This window comes from Gavialis gangeticus, unplaced genomic scaffold (assembly GCF_001723915.1).
Source record: "Gavialis gangeticus isolate Ggan-Ray unplaced genomic scaffold, GavGan_comp1, whole genome shotgun sequence".
NCBI classification, from domain to species: domain Eukaryota; kingdom Metazoa; phylum Chordata; order Crocodylia; family Gavialidae; genus Gavialis; species Gavialis gangeticus.
Window position 1 is genome coordinate 51,168,540 of NW_017728996.1, and position 16,917 is coordinate 51,185,456.

Consider the following 16,917-nt stretch of genomic DNA (forward strand, 5'->3'; position numbering starts at 1 on the left):
TATGCCTCCCCAACCAAACATAGAGGGCCCCTATACAAGAGCAGCGAGGATTCTCCAATGTGGTATAATTGCAGCACATTGGAGCAGACTCGATTAATTAAGTCTGCTAGAGCACGGTAATTACTGCGCTCCAGCAGACTCCAGAGTCTTGTTTATCAGCGTCCTGCACTTAAAAATTGTGGCAGGGGCACTTTAAACTAAAGCTCATTGAACGAGCTTTAGTTAAAGCACCCCTGCTGCCATTTTTAAGCATAGGGATGCTGATACACGAGATGCTCTGAGCACTTTAATTAAAGCAGCTCTTGGGGCTGCTTTAATTAAGGTGCCCCTCCTCCCCACCCCCACTCCCAGAGTACATGTATAAATGCCCGGAGTGCTTGGATTCTGAAAGTGAGGAGAGACAATGCAGCTGGACTTGCAAGCAATGACTTTGGTGGATGCTTGTTTTATAAATGCAGTGTGTTCTCTTGCTGTAACAATGCAGTATAGTGTTTATGAGTCACCTCTGACATATTATTGGTGAATGTGCACTTCCACCCTGAAAAGGGATTCAGTAAATATAACATGGGGGATTCTGTGTGCCTTGTCTCTAGACGAACCTCTTGTTAGCATGCTCTGTTGGCAAGGTTTCTGCCTGCAAATTTGTGGGCTCCAGAGTCAGCCTGAGACCTTTTCCCCTTGCACACTACAACAGGGAACAGATTTGGCAGGCCTGGTTGCTTCAAGGAGATTGTCTGTAGTGGCAAATGAGGCAGCACCTTCCCATATAAATTGAACTTAGTTAAGAATTTGGCTGAAATGACTCCAACTGCCTTTCCTAAAACTAGGTTGGGTTAACTGATTTAAAAAGCTTTTCTGTTCAAGCAAGCAGTGACAGCTATCCATGATAACTTATAGAGTAACAAGGGGACACTTACAGGGTTCACGTAGCAGAGGAAAACAGCAGTAAAATATCCTATGTTGTATCTGAAAAACTTGTGTCCCTTTTTACAGGGTACACAACTTTCAAAAATACCTATGACCATAAGCAAGGAAAACCATCTCATTCCTGCCACCCAGCTCTTGACAGCTGAAACTTGACTGGAGCTTTATAGTGCCACCTTGTGGCTTTTGCAGATGAAATGTTAACCTCCTGTGATAACTTTTCACAGCCTGATTGTCCATATTAACAGAATGCCCAATCAGGACCACTACTCCATTGTGGCAGATGCTTGATGTATTTGCGAGGAGACACGGGTGCAAGGTTTTCATCAAATTTGCTGAAAAATGCATTTTTGAGAGGCCAAAACTACTCACAGGTTCAAAATGAAATTGGTGAATGATCTGGCCAAAAATATAACAGGAAAAAGAAAAGTAAAACCCAGAAACACTGGAACAGCTCATTCTGGCATTTCTAAAACAAAATGTTCAATTTTGAGGTTGGGGACTGGGGAATTCACAGAGGGAATCGCAGGCATTGTTCACAAAATGGTGGAAGAGGCAGCTTTGCTGCCATTCGCCTCCTACACAAGAACCCACTTGGTTAGATTCTCAGATATTAGAGACACGAGTTCAAGTTCCCTGTGCTGCCCAATTCAGAGTAAGAACTTGTATCCAGACCTCTGCTTCCCTAAGAGAGAGCCCCAGTCTGACAGCTATTGGCTCTCTGGAGGTGGTTCTCCCCAAGTTTCTCTTGCTGAAGCTCTTTCAAACTGGCTACATCAATACAGTGGAGCAGGGACTGGAACCTAGTCATTCTCTTTAGCCCACTGAATTCTAAAGTATTTCAGTTTGGGGTTGCTTCAAATAAAACCTTCCTCTGATTTCTTAGAAATACCACAAGTTATTTGCTTGGCTCTAATAATGAAAGCATGCTTTCTTGTCCCAAAGGTTTTACAAAGGAACAAAAGGATTTTACAAAGGAACAAAGTATAAGAAGGGACCCAAAGTATGAGAGGGAAGGCAGCTTGTTTAACCAACAGAGACAGGCACAATTAAGACTTACTGGTCCAATGCTACGGCTTGCTCATAGGATCGCTTTGCATTCTCAGTATCTTCAAGGTTTGTCAGAGCAACTGTACCAAAAACCAGAAAGAAGCATTTCAGGTCTCTTGCAAAACAGTATACAATTTTTCTCCTTTTTGTTTGCAAAGGGTACTTTTCAGCGTCAGCACATTATCCTATTGCCCTTCAAGCCCCCAATATACAGCAAAGAAACCTCTTCTGGGGCCAATTTAAAAGCATTTAGCTCACTGAAAGCATAGTGTAAATATGCTTGGGTTACAAGAGGTCTCATTAAACCTGCCAGTCAAGGCAGCTGCAGACAACCATACTCTGTCCCCATGACGCAGCATGTCTTGCTCATATCCAGAGTCCAGGGCTACTACAATCACTTCCACATGGATGACTGCAGTATCTCAGGAAGCAACTGGGGATGCAACCATTGGTTCCCAGTTTGCGTTTGGATTTTAAGTGTTCTATAGCTAAGCTGCCTACTCAAAGGCTAGGTTTCTATACAGATGATCCTTATTTAATCTCTCAGTAACACTGTCAGACTGAGAAGGATGATGAGACAGATGCCTCTCAAACACATACAAACCGTTCGCCACTGAAGCTGCAATCTGGGGTTTTGTTTCTAGAAGTGGATTCAGTGCGGGTGAAGAATGCCAGACTGCAGATACAGCAGGAACCCACACACTCTGGCCCCAAAAGTCACTGTATGAACAGAGAAGTTTCAGCTTCCCTGCATGACTGCCACAGACTCCTTGAAAGGCAAGCTGGGAAAGCAGTTCAGTGTCCATGGCCCCTCTGTTATCATACAAAGACTTAGGTTGTGATGGTGGACACCCATCTGTATCAAAAATTGTACTTGAACAAGGGGGTCATGAGATGGAGTGGTCATGACTGATCTAATTCAAACCCATCAAGTCACCCAGCAGTGAAAAGCTCCTAAACATGGATGTGCTGAGCTGACACTTCAACTCTGGGCTGTCTCCCATTAAAACTTTGCATGTCCCAAGGAAGATATGCTTGACCTGTGCATGTCCATGAGGAACATAGACGGAAAAAGTTTACCTGCCAACAACATGTAGAGCTCCCCCATCTTGGGCTGGAAGTTGATGGCAGCACTTAGGAAGTGGAAAGCAGATGCATACTGCTGCATTGTCAGGTGGACCAACCCCAAGTTGTACAGAATCTTCCAATCAAAGGGAGCCAAGTAGTTAGCACGCTTCAGGCAACTGATTGCCTGCAAAAGAGAATGGCACTGTTCAATGACATGGCTTAAACAGGCCAGGTAATTCTCTAGCTTCTGCCACATGAAAAGGATTCTTCATCCTCCACAAATAAAGTTAAACCACAGACAGAAAGGAAGGCAACTTACTGCCACATATTTCTTCTTGCCAAAGAAGCACATTCCAATGTTGTTCCATAGCGGGGGGCTTTCAGGCACAGCACAGGCTACAACTCTGTACTTGGTAAGGGCTACGTCAAAGTCTCCATGGGTCTGCATCATACTGCCTGCTGCCAAGATAGCCTGTAAAAAAATATGATAGTGTTTGGCTGAGGGCACTCACTTCCACCATGCACAGTGGGAAGGAAATGCTACAAAGTCACTGAACTAAAAGCATTTTGAGTCCAATGCTGTAAAGGGCATCTTTCTTTTGGCAGTCCTCTGATCAGGGCTTTCAGGGCGAGACACATAATACAGAACAACTGGGAAATTCAAGAGCATGAAGGGAGAGGATTGGGCATTTGGTTCTGGCCAACATGGCTCATTAATGCTGGACTTTGACTAGCCAATAGTGTCCACTGCACAGAACACAGCTGCAGCTTCCAGAAGTCTGGTTTCTGAAAATGTCTGTGTACTTGTAGTTTCTCCCTTCCCTACCCTGACAAATTAAAACAGAAACATTCCCAAGGCAATGTAGGAAGAAATTAACACCTTCCTTAGCACCAAGACATATCCAGCAAAATCTGGCTAGCTCACACTACTGACTGCAGCTGACATTGCAAATCACTGAATAGACATGATTGAACAAAAAAACAAAGCTATTTCACCAAAATTAATTTAAAACTGAACTATGCTTGTCAAATTATTCATAAGAGCTCACAGCAGTCTGACACAGAGGCTGGAAGAATAATGAAGTTTTCATCATCACAGTACTTGGTTTATTCTTATATTTTGCTTTGCCACCCATAGTTCCCTGCCCTCTGCTCAGAGTCAGATTAATTGCCATATCTGGGGTCAGGAAGGAACTGTATCCCATGGTCAGACTGATAGGGACTGTGGGAGTTTTTGCCTTCCTCTGTAGCAGAGGGAGGTGGAGAGGAAGAGGGAAGCATGAAGTCTCTCAAGCATATTTTAAGAACCTTTGCAAGCAGGAGTTTGGCCACTGTGGTCCCCCTGTTTTATCTGTGGTGGATTAGGTGTTATGTCTTGTGCTATGTCTGGGTTGACTATGTGGTTTTCCTAAAAGGTTGGATAACGGATTTATATAGAGTGATTTGGATAGGGATGATTCTGCCTCAGGCAGAGGGGCTGAATTAAATGACCTTTAGACTAGAGGTCCATTCCAGTCAAACTTCTCTCTGTGATTCTATGATTATCCCCATTTTTCAGAAGAGGTAATAGTCACCGAGAACTGAAGAGTCCTGTTGGAGTCTTAACAGGGAATCAGCTTCAGAGTCAGGAACAAAATCAAGATCACATGTTTGGTTAACCAAGTCCAACACCCACCCCCCTGACACACACACACTGGGTCTAGGACGGAGACTGAAGTTTGCATCTGGGCTGTGCAGACAAAGGAAGGTATGGATAGGATAACATGGTAGAACATTGCTTGCATCTTGTGCTTTGCTTCTGAACTTAGCAGAGGTATAACAAATGCACAGAAGCAGGACACACAACTCTTGTGATACGAGAAGGGCAACTCGTATGGTTAGGGGCTTGCAGGCAAAGCCCTACGAGGAGAGATAGAGGGCCCTGGATCTCTTCAGCCTCTGCAAGAGAAGGCTGAGAGGTGATCCTGTGGCTGCCTACAAATTTATCAGGGGGAGACAGCAGAGAAAAGAAGATGCCCTGTTCACCAGGGGACCCTTTGGGGTAACTAGGAGCAATGGCCACAAACTGACAGAGAGCAGATTTAGGTTAGACATCAGGATAACTTCTTTACAGTGGGGGTTGCCAAAATCTGGAATGGGCTTCCAAGGGAGGTGGTGCTCTCCCCTATCTTGGGGGTCTTTAAGAGGAGGCTAGACATACATCTAGCTGGAGTCATCTGACCCTGGCGCTCCTTCCTGCCCAGGGCAGGGGGTCGGACTCAATGATCTGCTAAGGTCTCTTCCGACCCAAACATCTATGAATCTATGCATTTTGGAACAAGTTTTTGGGGCATGGTCCCTTCCCACCTCCCCATGATCAGGAGCTGAGCATATCCAAGAAACCTTTTCCATAGGAATTAGCTTAAAGTAACCTAACAGGCGCTTTTCTACTCCTATTGGTACCTTATAGTTGCTGGGATCATATGTAAGTGCATTTCCAAGATGTTCAAATGCTTTCTGATAAGCCCCAAGCTGCAAAAATAAATAAATAGATATATAAATAAATAAAGACTCAAATGCAGGCACAGATGGGTTAATAAATAATATACTAGTTCCAGATAACAGAGATTCTGGTTCCACCATCATCGGAAGCAAGGAATTCAGAAAAGTTACCTTTATTCTTTTCCTTCTAGGCAGTGTTTTTACTTCATAATCACTAACCAGTTGGATCCCTGCTACTCACCTAGCAACACAGGGAACGCCATGAAACCGAACACTGACCAATCAGACCAAAAGGCAGACGCCTCCATTTATGCAATGGTTCAGGCTGTACAGAAAGTCATTCTGGATTGCTATTCAGCCCCCCACCCCCCAACAGCACGCAAGGCCTGCACGAAATGGTCACATGTATTACCTACTGGCTTCAATGGAGCTAATCCAGAGATTCCATTTGCGTAAACAAGATAAAATGTGGCCCAAAGTGTGGGGTTTTTTGTCAAAGAATTTATAATGGTTACCCAAATCTGAGATGACTCTGAATTGAAGATTCCCCCCATCCCACAATAATTGGATTCTAGACATGGAAAATGTACACATTTGTTATAATTTTCCTTGTACAGAATTTAATTTTTGGACGGTTATCTTAAATTCATTCCCCGCAGCAGCAGCAGCAGCAGCAGCAGCATGGTAGGCAGTAAAGCCTGATCTCCGCCCCTTGCTGTTTGTCCCTTCTACCACTTGCTTGCCCTGCTGCCAGCCACCCCCAGTGATGCTTGTACCCCAATACCTACCTCCCCATACTGCCTCCCCATGCTTGAGCACCCCACACTGTGCTCCCTGCCACTTGCTTCCCCTGCTGCCTGCCCCCCACTACTCCGGCATGGCCAGGTGGGGGCCAGAGGCAGCATGTGCTCCATGCTCTGTGCCCTGGGCCGGAGTAGAGTCCTAGCTGGTGCTGGAGCCATGACACAAAGGTAAGCAGTAGTGGTGGGGTGCAGGAGGGTGGGGGCAGGAAGAAGCAGAGGTGGTGGGGTGGTAGTGGTGAGAAGCAGAGGCAGGGTGTGGACAGCAGCTATGGACCCAACTTCAACCTTCCCCCTCCATTCTCAAATCTAAAACAAGGGACTCCCCCCCCCCCCCCCCCCCCCCCCCCCCCCCCCCCCCCCCCCCCCCCCCCCCCCCCCCCCCCCCCCCCCCCCCCCCCCCCCCCCCCCCCCCCCACACACACATACACACCATGTTGAATGCAGGGAGGGCAGGACCTCATCTTGGATCTGAATAAATATACTATTCAAACTCCATTCCCTCTCCCCGATGCACTGACACCTACTGATAGAATCGGTCTCATATCTCTTGTAGACCACAGAGACAATTAAGACTGGTAAGAGATCTGGAGAAAGTCTTTAAAGGTTTTTAAAGTTAGTTTTGGAGTCCAAAGATGTAATAAGTTGTTAACAAAGGAAGTCAAAGTGTAGAAAGCTGGGGCTCAATTAACCAGGGGACACAGGCTCACATTGTCAAGCCTTGCCCCTAGATGCCCTGCCACCTAGTAGTATTTACAACTCTGTCAGACATTCAGGCTCCCTATACAGTGTGTGGGGGGAAAAAAAAAATCAGTGCTCCAGAACTGGTTTTTACCCAAGTCACTGATGAGTAGGAAGCTGCCTAATTCAGCTAGTAGAAAACACGGAGGACAGCAGAGTGGCTGGATCCAGCCCCCACCCTCACAGCCCCAGGCACTTCTCTATGGACTGGAGAAAAGTTGTCTCCTTTTGGGATTTACAGCCAAAAGCTCCTTTTACCCAAGCATGTCCATCCTTTCTTTCTTGCTAGAAGAAAGAGAAGGTGGTGGCAATGATGCTGGTGCCCATCTTTTCACTTAATCTCCTAATGGCTGGGATATGGGAAATACAGTTCAAATCCCTCCTTTACCTGAGGAGATTCAAACCCACATTTCCCATATCCCACGAGAGTGCCATAACCACTAGGCTACAGGGTATTCTACAGTGGGTCTATCAGTCTCTTCTACTGAAGCTGTTCCACTCTGCATGAAATAATCATTCATTAAGCATCAGGGAGAGGGAGAATGTAAGTCTGTAGCTCAGTGGCTAGGACTCATCTGGGATGAGGAAGACTTGGGTTTTGGTTTCTCCTCCAATGTATGTTTAAGTATAGAAAATGGAACAGCTTCAGCAGAAGAGATCAGGAATTTTCCAACCCAGAACAGCTTAAAGGCTATAAGGGTTAGAGGGCTTTCTTGAATAAAGGAGGGATCCAAACCTGAGTCATTCACATCTCAGGTGAGTGCCCTAATCCAGGGATGTCAAAGTTATGGTCTAAGAGCTGTCATTTGGCCTGCAGGGCTGAAAATATGTGGGTGGAGCAGGTGGTGGTGGTGGTAGTTGTTGTAGTTCCTAGAGCTGCAGCAAGTAACGCAGCTGCCGCTCATTGTCTGGACCCAGCTGACTCTGGTTCCTGCTTGCAGGGAGCCCTGCACTGCTTACCTGGCCTGCGGGCCCAAATGAGTTTGACACCACTGCCCTAATTAATCACTAGCTTGTGAGGTAAAAGGGTGGCACTTCCTCCTGGCTCTGTACTGTGTGGAGTTAGAGGTACTTGAACATGTTTATGGAGCTGCATCCTACAGGCAATACTAGTACAGGTATGTCTGTCTCACAGTTTGTGAATGCAGCTGGGCTCCAGTCTGAGAGATGGGTCCCAAACTGTTCCCATGGCCAGGGCCTGAGGGGTTCTTTGCATGTCTACCTGCAGAAATGGAGATGCCTAGGGAACATATATACTTTCAGGGTTAAACAGGAGTTAAGGCTCTAAGGGCATGTCCAGATCAGTGAGCACATGAGGTATGCAGCATTGCAGACCCATCTGCTGTGCCGTACACCACATGGGCCATGCATGCAGGCAGTCCCTGCGCCGTTAATTTTTCAGTCCATGACTAAAAAAAAGATGGGCGGGGCATGTGGCAGCAGCATGAGCAGCCTGAAACTGGAGCCTGGCTGGCCAGGCTCCCTGCTCCTGAATTGGCATGGCTGCAGCCCCCAGAGGTCCCCAGGGCCCCAGGTAAGGCTGCTGGGGCCCTGCAGCCCCCAGAGGTCCCCAGGACCCCAGGTAAGGCTGCTGGGGCCATCCCTGGTGCTGGCCCCAGTCTCGCCTACCTACCCCACCTGGGGCAACAGGCCACGTGCCAGAGTGCATGTGCACAGGCTGCTGCTGTTTGTCCCCAGGGAAACAAATGTTCCAGCTCTTGGGGATGCACCCTAAATGTTCAACTTAGGTACATAAAGAAGTAATAGCTGCCTAACTTCCCCTGGTGAATCTGGATGTGAGTGTGCAAGTTTCTGGTCACACAACCTTGTCAAGGCACTATCCCTTAATTCCCCTCTTCTGCTTCTTCCATGGCTTTGCTGGTGCACTTTGACCTGAGCCTAGTGCACCTTTGCTCTGAAAGTCCTGTAGTTCTCTAGACTGTGGTTGTACCAAATACTGCAAGGAGATAGCACTTTCAGGGAAAGATGATTTTTCATGTATAACCCCAAGTCCACAGTAATAAATGTGCTTTTGATATTTAAATTGATTCTGTTTTTTTCTAAGGTGCATTAGCTCACAATTTCATGGCTCTTTTTCTAGGTGAGTAGCTTGCTAAGCTCCTGCTTGAGAAACCAGGGAGTGACAAGTCATGTTTTATTGCACTTGAGATGATTTGTATCACAATTAGAGCAGCTGCCAAACAGAATTCCTGCTGTGGCTCAGATCCAGGAAATCAAGGCACTTTATTTTAAATGGCCAAGTGTATAAAGAAGACACAAAAGAGCAAGTTCCGTCCTGCCTGATGCAGCCTGTAGAAAAACGTATCACACTTAAAAGGAGATGCACAGATTAACTCCACATACTATCAGGACATTTAAATACAATTAAATCTACATAGTAATTAATAGATACTAGTACCTGCAAATACAGCAACCCCAATGTTGTAAGGAGCTCCGTGTTTTCTGGAGAAAACCTGAAATACAAATTCCGTGGTTTTATAGTCTCTTGATAGCACTAATAGAAAGTAAAGCACAGACCACCTGAAATGCCACTAAAAATAATAAACCACCATCTGTGAAACTATTATTCTGACTTGAACAAAACAACATCACCACCACCATGTTGCCTTCAAATAACATGTTACGCATGCACATTTCAAAATTCTTTACAAGAGTGAATGAATCCTCATGAATCCCTGTGAAGTAGGTAGTATTCACTATGAGTACACCCAGGTGTGAAAGACTAGATGACTTCAGATCTCACAATAGGTCAGTGTAAGAACTGGAGAAAGTGCTTGGGACTCCCCTTCTGCTTTCACAACTAGGCCATTGCCCCTTAGATATAATGCAGGAGATACCTTTGTAGTTAATGGGCAATGCACACTATTCTGCTCAACAGAACTAAGACATGCTCTAAATAAAGACTTAAAATGAGTGTGCCATGTTTTTAATGATATATTTGTGATGCCCAAGCCCTCATATCTAACTGCATCTATGGACACCAGGTTTTTAAATCCTTGAAAGCCTCCCCATCCCCAGGGTATTTCAGGCAAATCACAATTTGATGAAAAATCACAGCAACAAAGAAAAGGCAGGTCAGAAGCACCAAGCATTAACAAGGCAGATATTCATATATGAGAATCAGTTTTCAAATCCTAGCTAGGGTTGCAAGAAATGTGACACTTATATTGCACTGACACCTACACGGTTTCAACCAGGGTGAAGCCTGGTGTGCCAGGTGCTGTACAAAAATATAATGACTGTCCATATTCCAAAAGCTTCCCATCTACAAAAGGCAAGACAATAACAGGTGAATGAGAGGGTAAGGGGTAACAAAAATAACAGTATGCTTTACCAGAGACCAGCTGTGGGCACAGTTGTTAATTAGTAGAAATAATTGCCAGTTGTCTATCTTAAGCATTTGTCCACTGGCTCATTTAACTTCTCTATCAATCTGTGCCCAGGAATGGCTTGACACAATGCAGATCAGGATTCAGAGACACTGATTAGGTGGGAGAAACTCACATAGCACCTCTCTGTCTCTACCAGCCTATTTAGCCCTCATGTTCATTCACGAAATAGTATATAAATCCCTAACAGGTAGGGCTGTGCGAAACAGCACCATATCATTCCAACTTCCATTTCGCCGTTTCGAAGGGACAGTGTTTCATTTCATCATTTCAATTTGAAGTGCTGTTTCATTTTGTTTTGTCAAAACTGTTTCGTTGTTTTGAAACATTTTGACATTTTGCCCATAGGCCATAAAGGGGAATCATGAAAATGCCCATAACGTTGTCATTTCTTGCCTGATTCGGATGAAAATTACAGGGATAGCAGCCTCTTCTGAGGGCATGAAGCCTGCCAAATTTCAAGGAGAGAGGTACAAGGGTTTCTGGGAAACTTCATCTCAAACTGTTCAAAGTAGAACTCATATTACTTGCCAGCAGTGGCAGCCTGCTGTCATCCTGCACGCAGATCTGCGGGCCCACTTCCCCTGGGAGGGCTGTAGGGCTGTGCTGGACTCTTCCCAGGGGTGCAGACCCCCAGATCTGCACGTGGCATGACAGCAGGCTGCCGCTGCCAGTTGGGGTCAGCGTCAGCACCCAAGTCTGCCTGGCACAGCCTGCACCGAGCTCCAGGAAGAACCCAATGCCGGCACTGGCCCCAACTGGCAGCGGCAGCCTGCTGTCATCCCACATGCAGATCGGGGGGCCCACACCCCCTGGGAGGAGTGGCACAGCCCCACAGCCCTGTCAGGGGGTGCGGGCCCCCAGATTGGCATGTGGGGTGACAGCAGGCTGCCACTGCCGGCTGGGGCCAGCAGCAACACTCAAGCTTCCCGGCACTTGGCACAGGCTGCACCCAGCACCAGTCCCAGCCAGCAGTGGCAGCCTGCTGTCATCCCACATGATCCAAGGGCCCGCGCCCCCCGGGAAGAGCTGGGGAAAGCAATCAGAGACCTGGGGGATGCAACCGGGAACTGGGGAAATTTTTAGGGACCTGAGCATTCCCCCAGCTTCTGGTTTGATTCCACAGCTCCCAGTTTGATTCCCCAGCTCTTCCCGGGGAGGCGTGGGCCCCTGGATCTGCATGCTGGGTTTCATCAAGCTGCCACTACAGTTTCAGCTGGGGAAATGATCAGAGAGCTGGGGAATCGAACAACGAGCTAGATGTCAATATCAGAGAGCAGTCCTTCCCCGCTCTTCCACCTCCCTTGCCTTAGTTTCTGTTTAGGTTCAACAAGCCCGGCTTCCTTCGAAACTCAAAATGTTTTGAAACTTTCAAAATGTTTTGAGTGCCCTCCTTTCATTTTAAAGCTGTTTCAAAGTCTTTTGTTTCATTTTGATTTTGCTTTTTCGAGCTCAAAATATGTCGAAACATCTTCAAAACAAAACACCCATCAAAATTTCGCACAGCCCTGCCAACACAGGCCCAAAATTACATTTGATGGCACTGGTATTGCCAGCAATGGAGTTGTAACAGTCCCAAGCAGCTCTCAATCATTGCTAGTTCTTAAGCTTTTGCACATGAATCTTAGGAGTTGGGAAGTGCAGTGTAAACACATTTGCTCCTAGGCATCTCCATTCATTTGTTCTTAATCTTTCTTTTGCCAGAGGTTTCAAATAGTTATCTCTGCCCTGACATGCTGTTGGTTGGAACAGGAGTATTGTAACTTAGAGCAATGGTGCCTAGCTCAGAAGTGCCCACAGAGGCATTGGCTGAAGTCTTGTTTTTTTAATCATGCATTTCTGTTCTGAATTCATATACAAGACACCAATCAAATTTCTCCCAGCATAGAAAAAAAGGGGGAAAGGAGGGGAAAAGAAGAGTAAAAGTCTTACTCCACTGCTGTCTTATAGACTTCTATGGCTTTGTCAGTCTCCCCTTCCAGAAGGTGAATTTTTCCCAGCATTATGTATGTCAGATCATGTCTGTTCAGCTGCAGGGCTTTGTTCAGCTGGTCTCGTGCCTACATACAAACACCACGTACAACACAGAGAGTGAAAATTAGTGGGGTTGCAGAATTCAGAATGAAGCAATGGCCAAAGAGGCCTCATCTGTGAGCAGGAATGCACATGTGGCTAGCACCTCAGGGAAAGGGGATCACATTGCATGACCTGCCTTGATCTTATTACAAAGGCTTAGCTTATGGGGCAATTCTGGAAATATGTTCTGCACCAGGCGTCATGTATTTTTTAGGGAGGGAGGAATGCAAAGCAGAAAACTTTAAACTAAAGCAAAACAAACTGATCCATCAAGGAAGAGAAATAGAGGCTAGTCTGTTCCTGTACAGAATGAGATCACTTGGGGGCCGTTAAGTTAGTTAGTTTAATGTATGCATTTCCAGCTCATTTCTCTCCAAAATGCTCAGCCCACGGAGGAGCCAGGATTTCCATGTAAATGTTGAGAGAATGAATCAGCTCCAGTCATGGACACATAAATCCCCTCCAAAGGGAAACACTTCCAAACTGGGGTTACTCTTACATCTTCCTCTTCCTTCTCTATGCTGAGCCAGCAGGAAGGCAATGAACATTTGCAGTTTTCTAGCGTATGACACATTAAAGTAAGAGATGCTGACAAGGCAAGAAAATGGAAAACGAATTATGCAGTGCTGGATATTCATTACCAGTGAATGTTAAAAAACAAGTGGTCTCCCTGGGTTTCATTATATTTTATGCGTCTATGTGATGGCGGACAAGAAGCATGCACTCCCCAGAGGCTGCCAATACCTCTCTCAGACTAATGGGACACTTAAGACATTAGTTGGTCTCAAATTTAAGATCCTCTTTACAAAGGCTGTTTCAGGTACATATTTTCCCTCAGCCCTGGTATGAATACAGGATCTTTATCAAGAATGGAGATGAACCTCTCTCCTAAGCATTTTATTCTTACTTTATCATAACACCCCTAACAGGGAAATGGGCAGATGCAAAAGCTTCACAGAAGCAGACTAAGAGCCTCTGTCCTAAATGCAAATGAGCAGAGATACTGACCTTAACACCTGCAGAGACCTCTCAGCTCTAAAGGCCAGAAGTTTTGTTGGTGTGGTGCTCAGATTAATTAATAAAACAGTGAGTTTTAAGAGGACTAGAGGTCTCATATTAAGGACAGACAGTACTTTCTCTCCCCAGGGGACTTATTTGTAAGGAAATTCTTACATGTTTAGTAGTAGAGAGCTGGAGTATCAAACTGGGAGCCAATCAGTCCTTTAGAAAGCTGTTGTTTTCCTGCTAAAAAGTATTTCTCATAGAATCAACAGAAGCAGCTCAGCTCTCATCATGAGCAAACAGGCAGTAAAACCTAAGGGTAATCTAGACATATGAGCAATTTACTGTGGGGTGAAAGGGGTTGGAGCTTTACTGTACGTCAAGTGATCAATGTTAACTGCCCCTGTGCCTGACTTTACCCCAAGATAAATGACAGCTAAAGCACAGTACCTTAAGTCCTTAGTGAAAGAGGTATATTTTACAGCAATTTCGTTTTCACTTACCTTAGGGTAAAAGCAATATATAGGTAGTTACTACAGAATAGCTATAACTGTCCCACCCCTTGTTCCCAGAGATAAGTTGATTGTATGTCTATGCCCTGAACGAATAGCAGGAAATGGGATGCTCAGGTGTTAGGTTAGCAAATCCAATTTCATATTTCTAAGGTGTTCTTTATTACTTGCTAAGCATCAAAAGCTCTGCCTACATATCCACAATCCCTGCCCCTCACAGTAGCTGAGCTGCTCCAGACACAGCATGGGGGTGGTTTCTGCACCCAGTGAGCCCCTTGCATGGTGTGAGGAGAGGGAGCAGTGAACTTTCATATAGTGACTCTGCACTCAATCTTGTCTGCTCAGTAATGGAGAGGACTTATGGCTCCTTGCTGCCTCCTACATGAGATTTCCAAATCCTGCCTCCTGCCCTGTGTGGTGAACCAACCCACTCAGCACTTGAGAAATTCCCCCAAGACATAGGCTAAATGCGGTGGCCAGGATTTGGCACTTGGACCATTCATATCTTCTTTGCTTCAGGAAGACAACAAAGCAATAGCTACCGTCTAAGGGTTATAATTGCCTCATTAAAACTAGAAATGTATCTGCATTTCCTTCTATAAAGGCCTGGAATACAAAAGCACCTTCTTGGGTTTAGAGTGTGGTTTGTTAGCTGCCTAGTCAGACCCTGCATGGTCCTCTAATAAGGGTGAGAAAGCTTCTAAAAGCAGGCCTTTTGACTTGTGTTGAGTCACTGAGTGCCAACTTGTTCACATTAATTCACAATATTGTAAATGCAAACAGAGACACCCAGCAAACTTGTGTGCCAATAAATGTATGTTTATTCTATGCTTCAGACTAAATCACTGATGCCTGAGACAGGGATTGCTGCATTTACATTTACAGTCCTGTTTGTTAAACCAAGTTAACTGGCCTTCTTGAATTAAAAAAGGGCTATGAACTCTAGTCTATGTAGGGTCTTGGAGACTTCTATCATGAGCCACTGGGCAACTCCAAGCCTCACTCTATACCCCCTTTGCTGGCAATATATCTTTTAATGAGTGATTTTCTACTGATGAATGATTTGTAAAGTACACTGGGTTGTTAGACAAGAGTTCAAACTAGCTTGTGAACAGTTACTCTCAGCCAATGCCCCAGTCTCTGTTTGGGCAAGCACCTTAATTACCTTGTTGAAATGCTTCAGGTACATGTAGCACACACCCAGATTGTGGCTGATCTCCTAATGAGAATAAAAAGGAAAAAGTTGCACAAGGTTGAACTGTGTGCTGGACAAGCAGAAAGATGATGAGCAGCAGTTGTCTTTGGTTGGAATGGAACCTCCCTGTATCAGGTAAAGTCCTTTTTTTGCTTTGTAGTTCAAAGAAATCAATACACTTCAGTCATTTTAAGAATCTGAATTTAAACTGTATCCTAAAGTAAACAGCACAGCCCAAAAGAGATGAAAGCACAAGAAAAACAAGGACAAAAGACCTGTTTCAAGCCTGCCAAACATGCAGTAAATAAAGGGTTAACACTATGCCTAACACATGCCTCAGAAAGTTTGCTTGATTAAGGGGAACTTGGATGAAAAGGAGATCCATCTGCTAGAAGGTTGCTTCTTTGTTTAGCATGGAGTGGGATGAAGAAGAGAGTGGTGCCAAATATACCCACGTACTGAGCCTGATTTTGAGAAGTAATGAGTTCCCAAAATCCTAGCTGAAGTTGATGGGAGCAGGGAATCAGGCCCACTACACTTTAAACTGGCAGATTAGCCATAGCTTGCTTCATGAAACCATTTACAGGAAGCCTATGCCAGCAACACACCACTTCTTCTGTAGGTATGCATTTGCATACAGAATGCTGTTCACAAGACACTGTACAACATATCCTCACTCTTTCTTCATCTCTCTCCATCTTTTACAGTCATTGCCCTTTATCGTAGTCATTTGAATCTCTCCTTTCTTCTTTGTGAAGGCCTGATTTTTGCCAAGATGGAAAATACTCAGTGCAATCCCTGTCGCTTGTTTTGGGGGTAACCTTTTTTAGATGCTGTTTTGCCCTAGTTGGATACCAAAGGGATCAGTGGTACTGGAGGGTTTCTAGCCTGGGCAGTCAATTCACTTGTTTATCCTTGAAGCAATTCAGCTCATTATGTACTATAAGGCTAAGCTGGGTTTAATTTAAAGTCTGATACCCTGCAGAGCGCACACACATTGTTTGAGTCTAGGTTTGTGCCCAAGACTCCTATAAACTATGTGAAAAAGGCCCTAGACTTACCCAGTCCTTTTCATTCAGTTTAGCTGCTTCATTGTACACTTCAATGGCTGCTTTGTGTTTCCCCAAAAGAAACCTATGAAAATAAATCAACTTTTAGTTTGCTTTGCCCTGAACATATTCCCTCCAACATACATGCCAAGGAAAAGTTACATTTATTCAGCTTCACATGTCTGTAAGCTACTTTATAGCCTAACATGACAGATTTGTCCCAAGAAATTTAAAATCTAAGGAAATGTCCATACTGTATCTCTGGTGTGACTGGGGCACTACTCTCAAGCAAACCCCATCCACTTACTTGCAACTGCATGGACCAAACCAAGAAATCTCGAGCTTTCTGTGTCCAGCATGCTTAGCTGTGGACATGGGGGTGTTGTGAAAATAGCTTCCTGGTCACATTTCCAGGTGTGGCACATGCAGGTGGCAGCAAGTGGGTAGGGTGCACTCAAAAGTGGACATCTCTGGCAGCACTAGGAAGGTGGTATAGACATAGGCAGTGTATTAGCACTGTTCCCTAGCTACTCAGAAGGGTTGCATTGAGAGACACAAGGCACTCCATTCCAAGAATACAGATATACTGCTTCTTCAGTGCTGTGTTTG

At 45.2% G+C, this 16,917-nt stretch overlaps 1 protein-coding gene across 3 annotated transcripts in view; it reads right to left on the minus strand.

The window, feature by feature from the left end:
- Window positions 1–16,917, minus strand: part of BBS4 (Bardet-Biedl syndrome 4) — an 87,710-nt gene that overhangs the window by 13,222 nt on the left and 57,571 nt on the right. For all 3 annotated transcript variants that reach the window (XM_019504489.1, XM_019504488.1, XM_019504490.1), the window contains 8 exons: window positions 16,321–16,393; window positions 15,230–15,283; window positions 12,407–12,534; window positions 9,484–9,538; window positions 5,485–5,553; window positions 3,362–3,514; window positions 3,055–3,226; window positions 1,985–2,054 (listed from right to left, as the gene is read on the minus strand). In XM_019504489.1, the coding sequence (XP_019360034.1) occupies window positions 1,985–2,054; window positions 3,055–3,226; window positions 3,362–3,514; window positions 5,485–5,553; window positions 9,484–9,538; window positions 12,407–12,534; window positions 15,230–15,283; window positions 16,321–16,393 (774 nt within the window). The remainder of the gene's footprint in view (window positions 1–1,984; window positions 2,055–3,054; window positions 3,227–3,361; window positions 3,515–5,484; window positions 5,554–9,483; window positions 9,539–12,406; window positions 12,535–15,229; window positions 15,284–16,320; window positions 16,394–16,917) is intronic.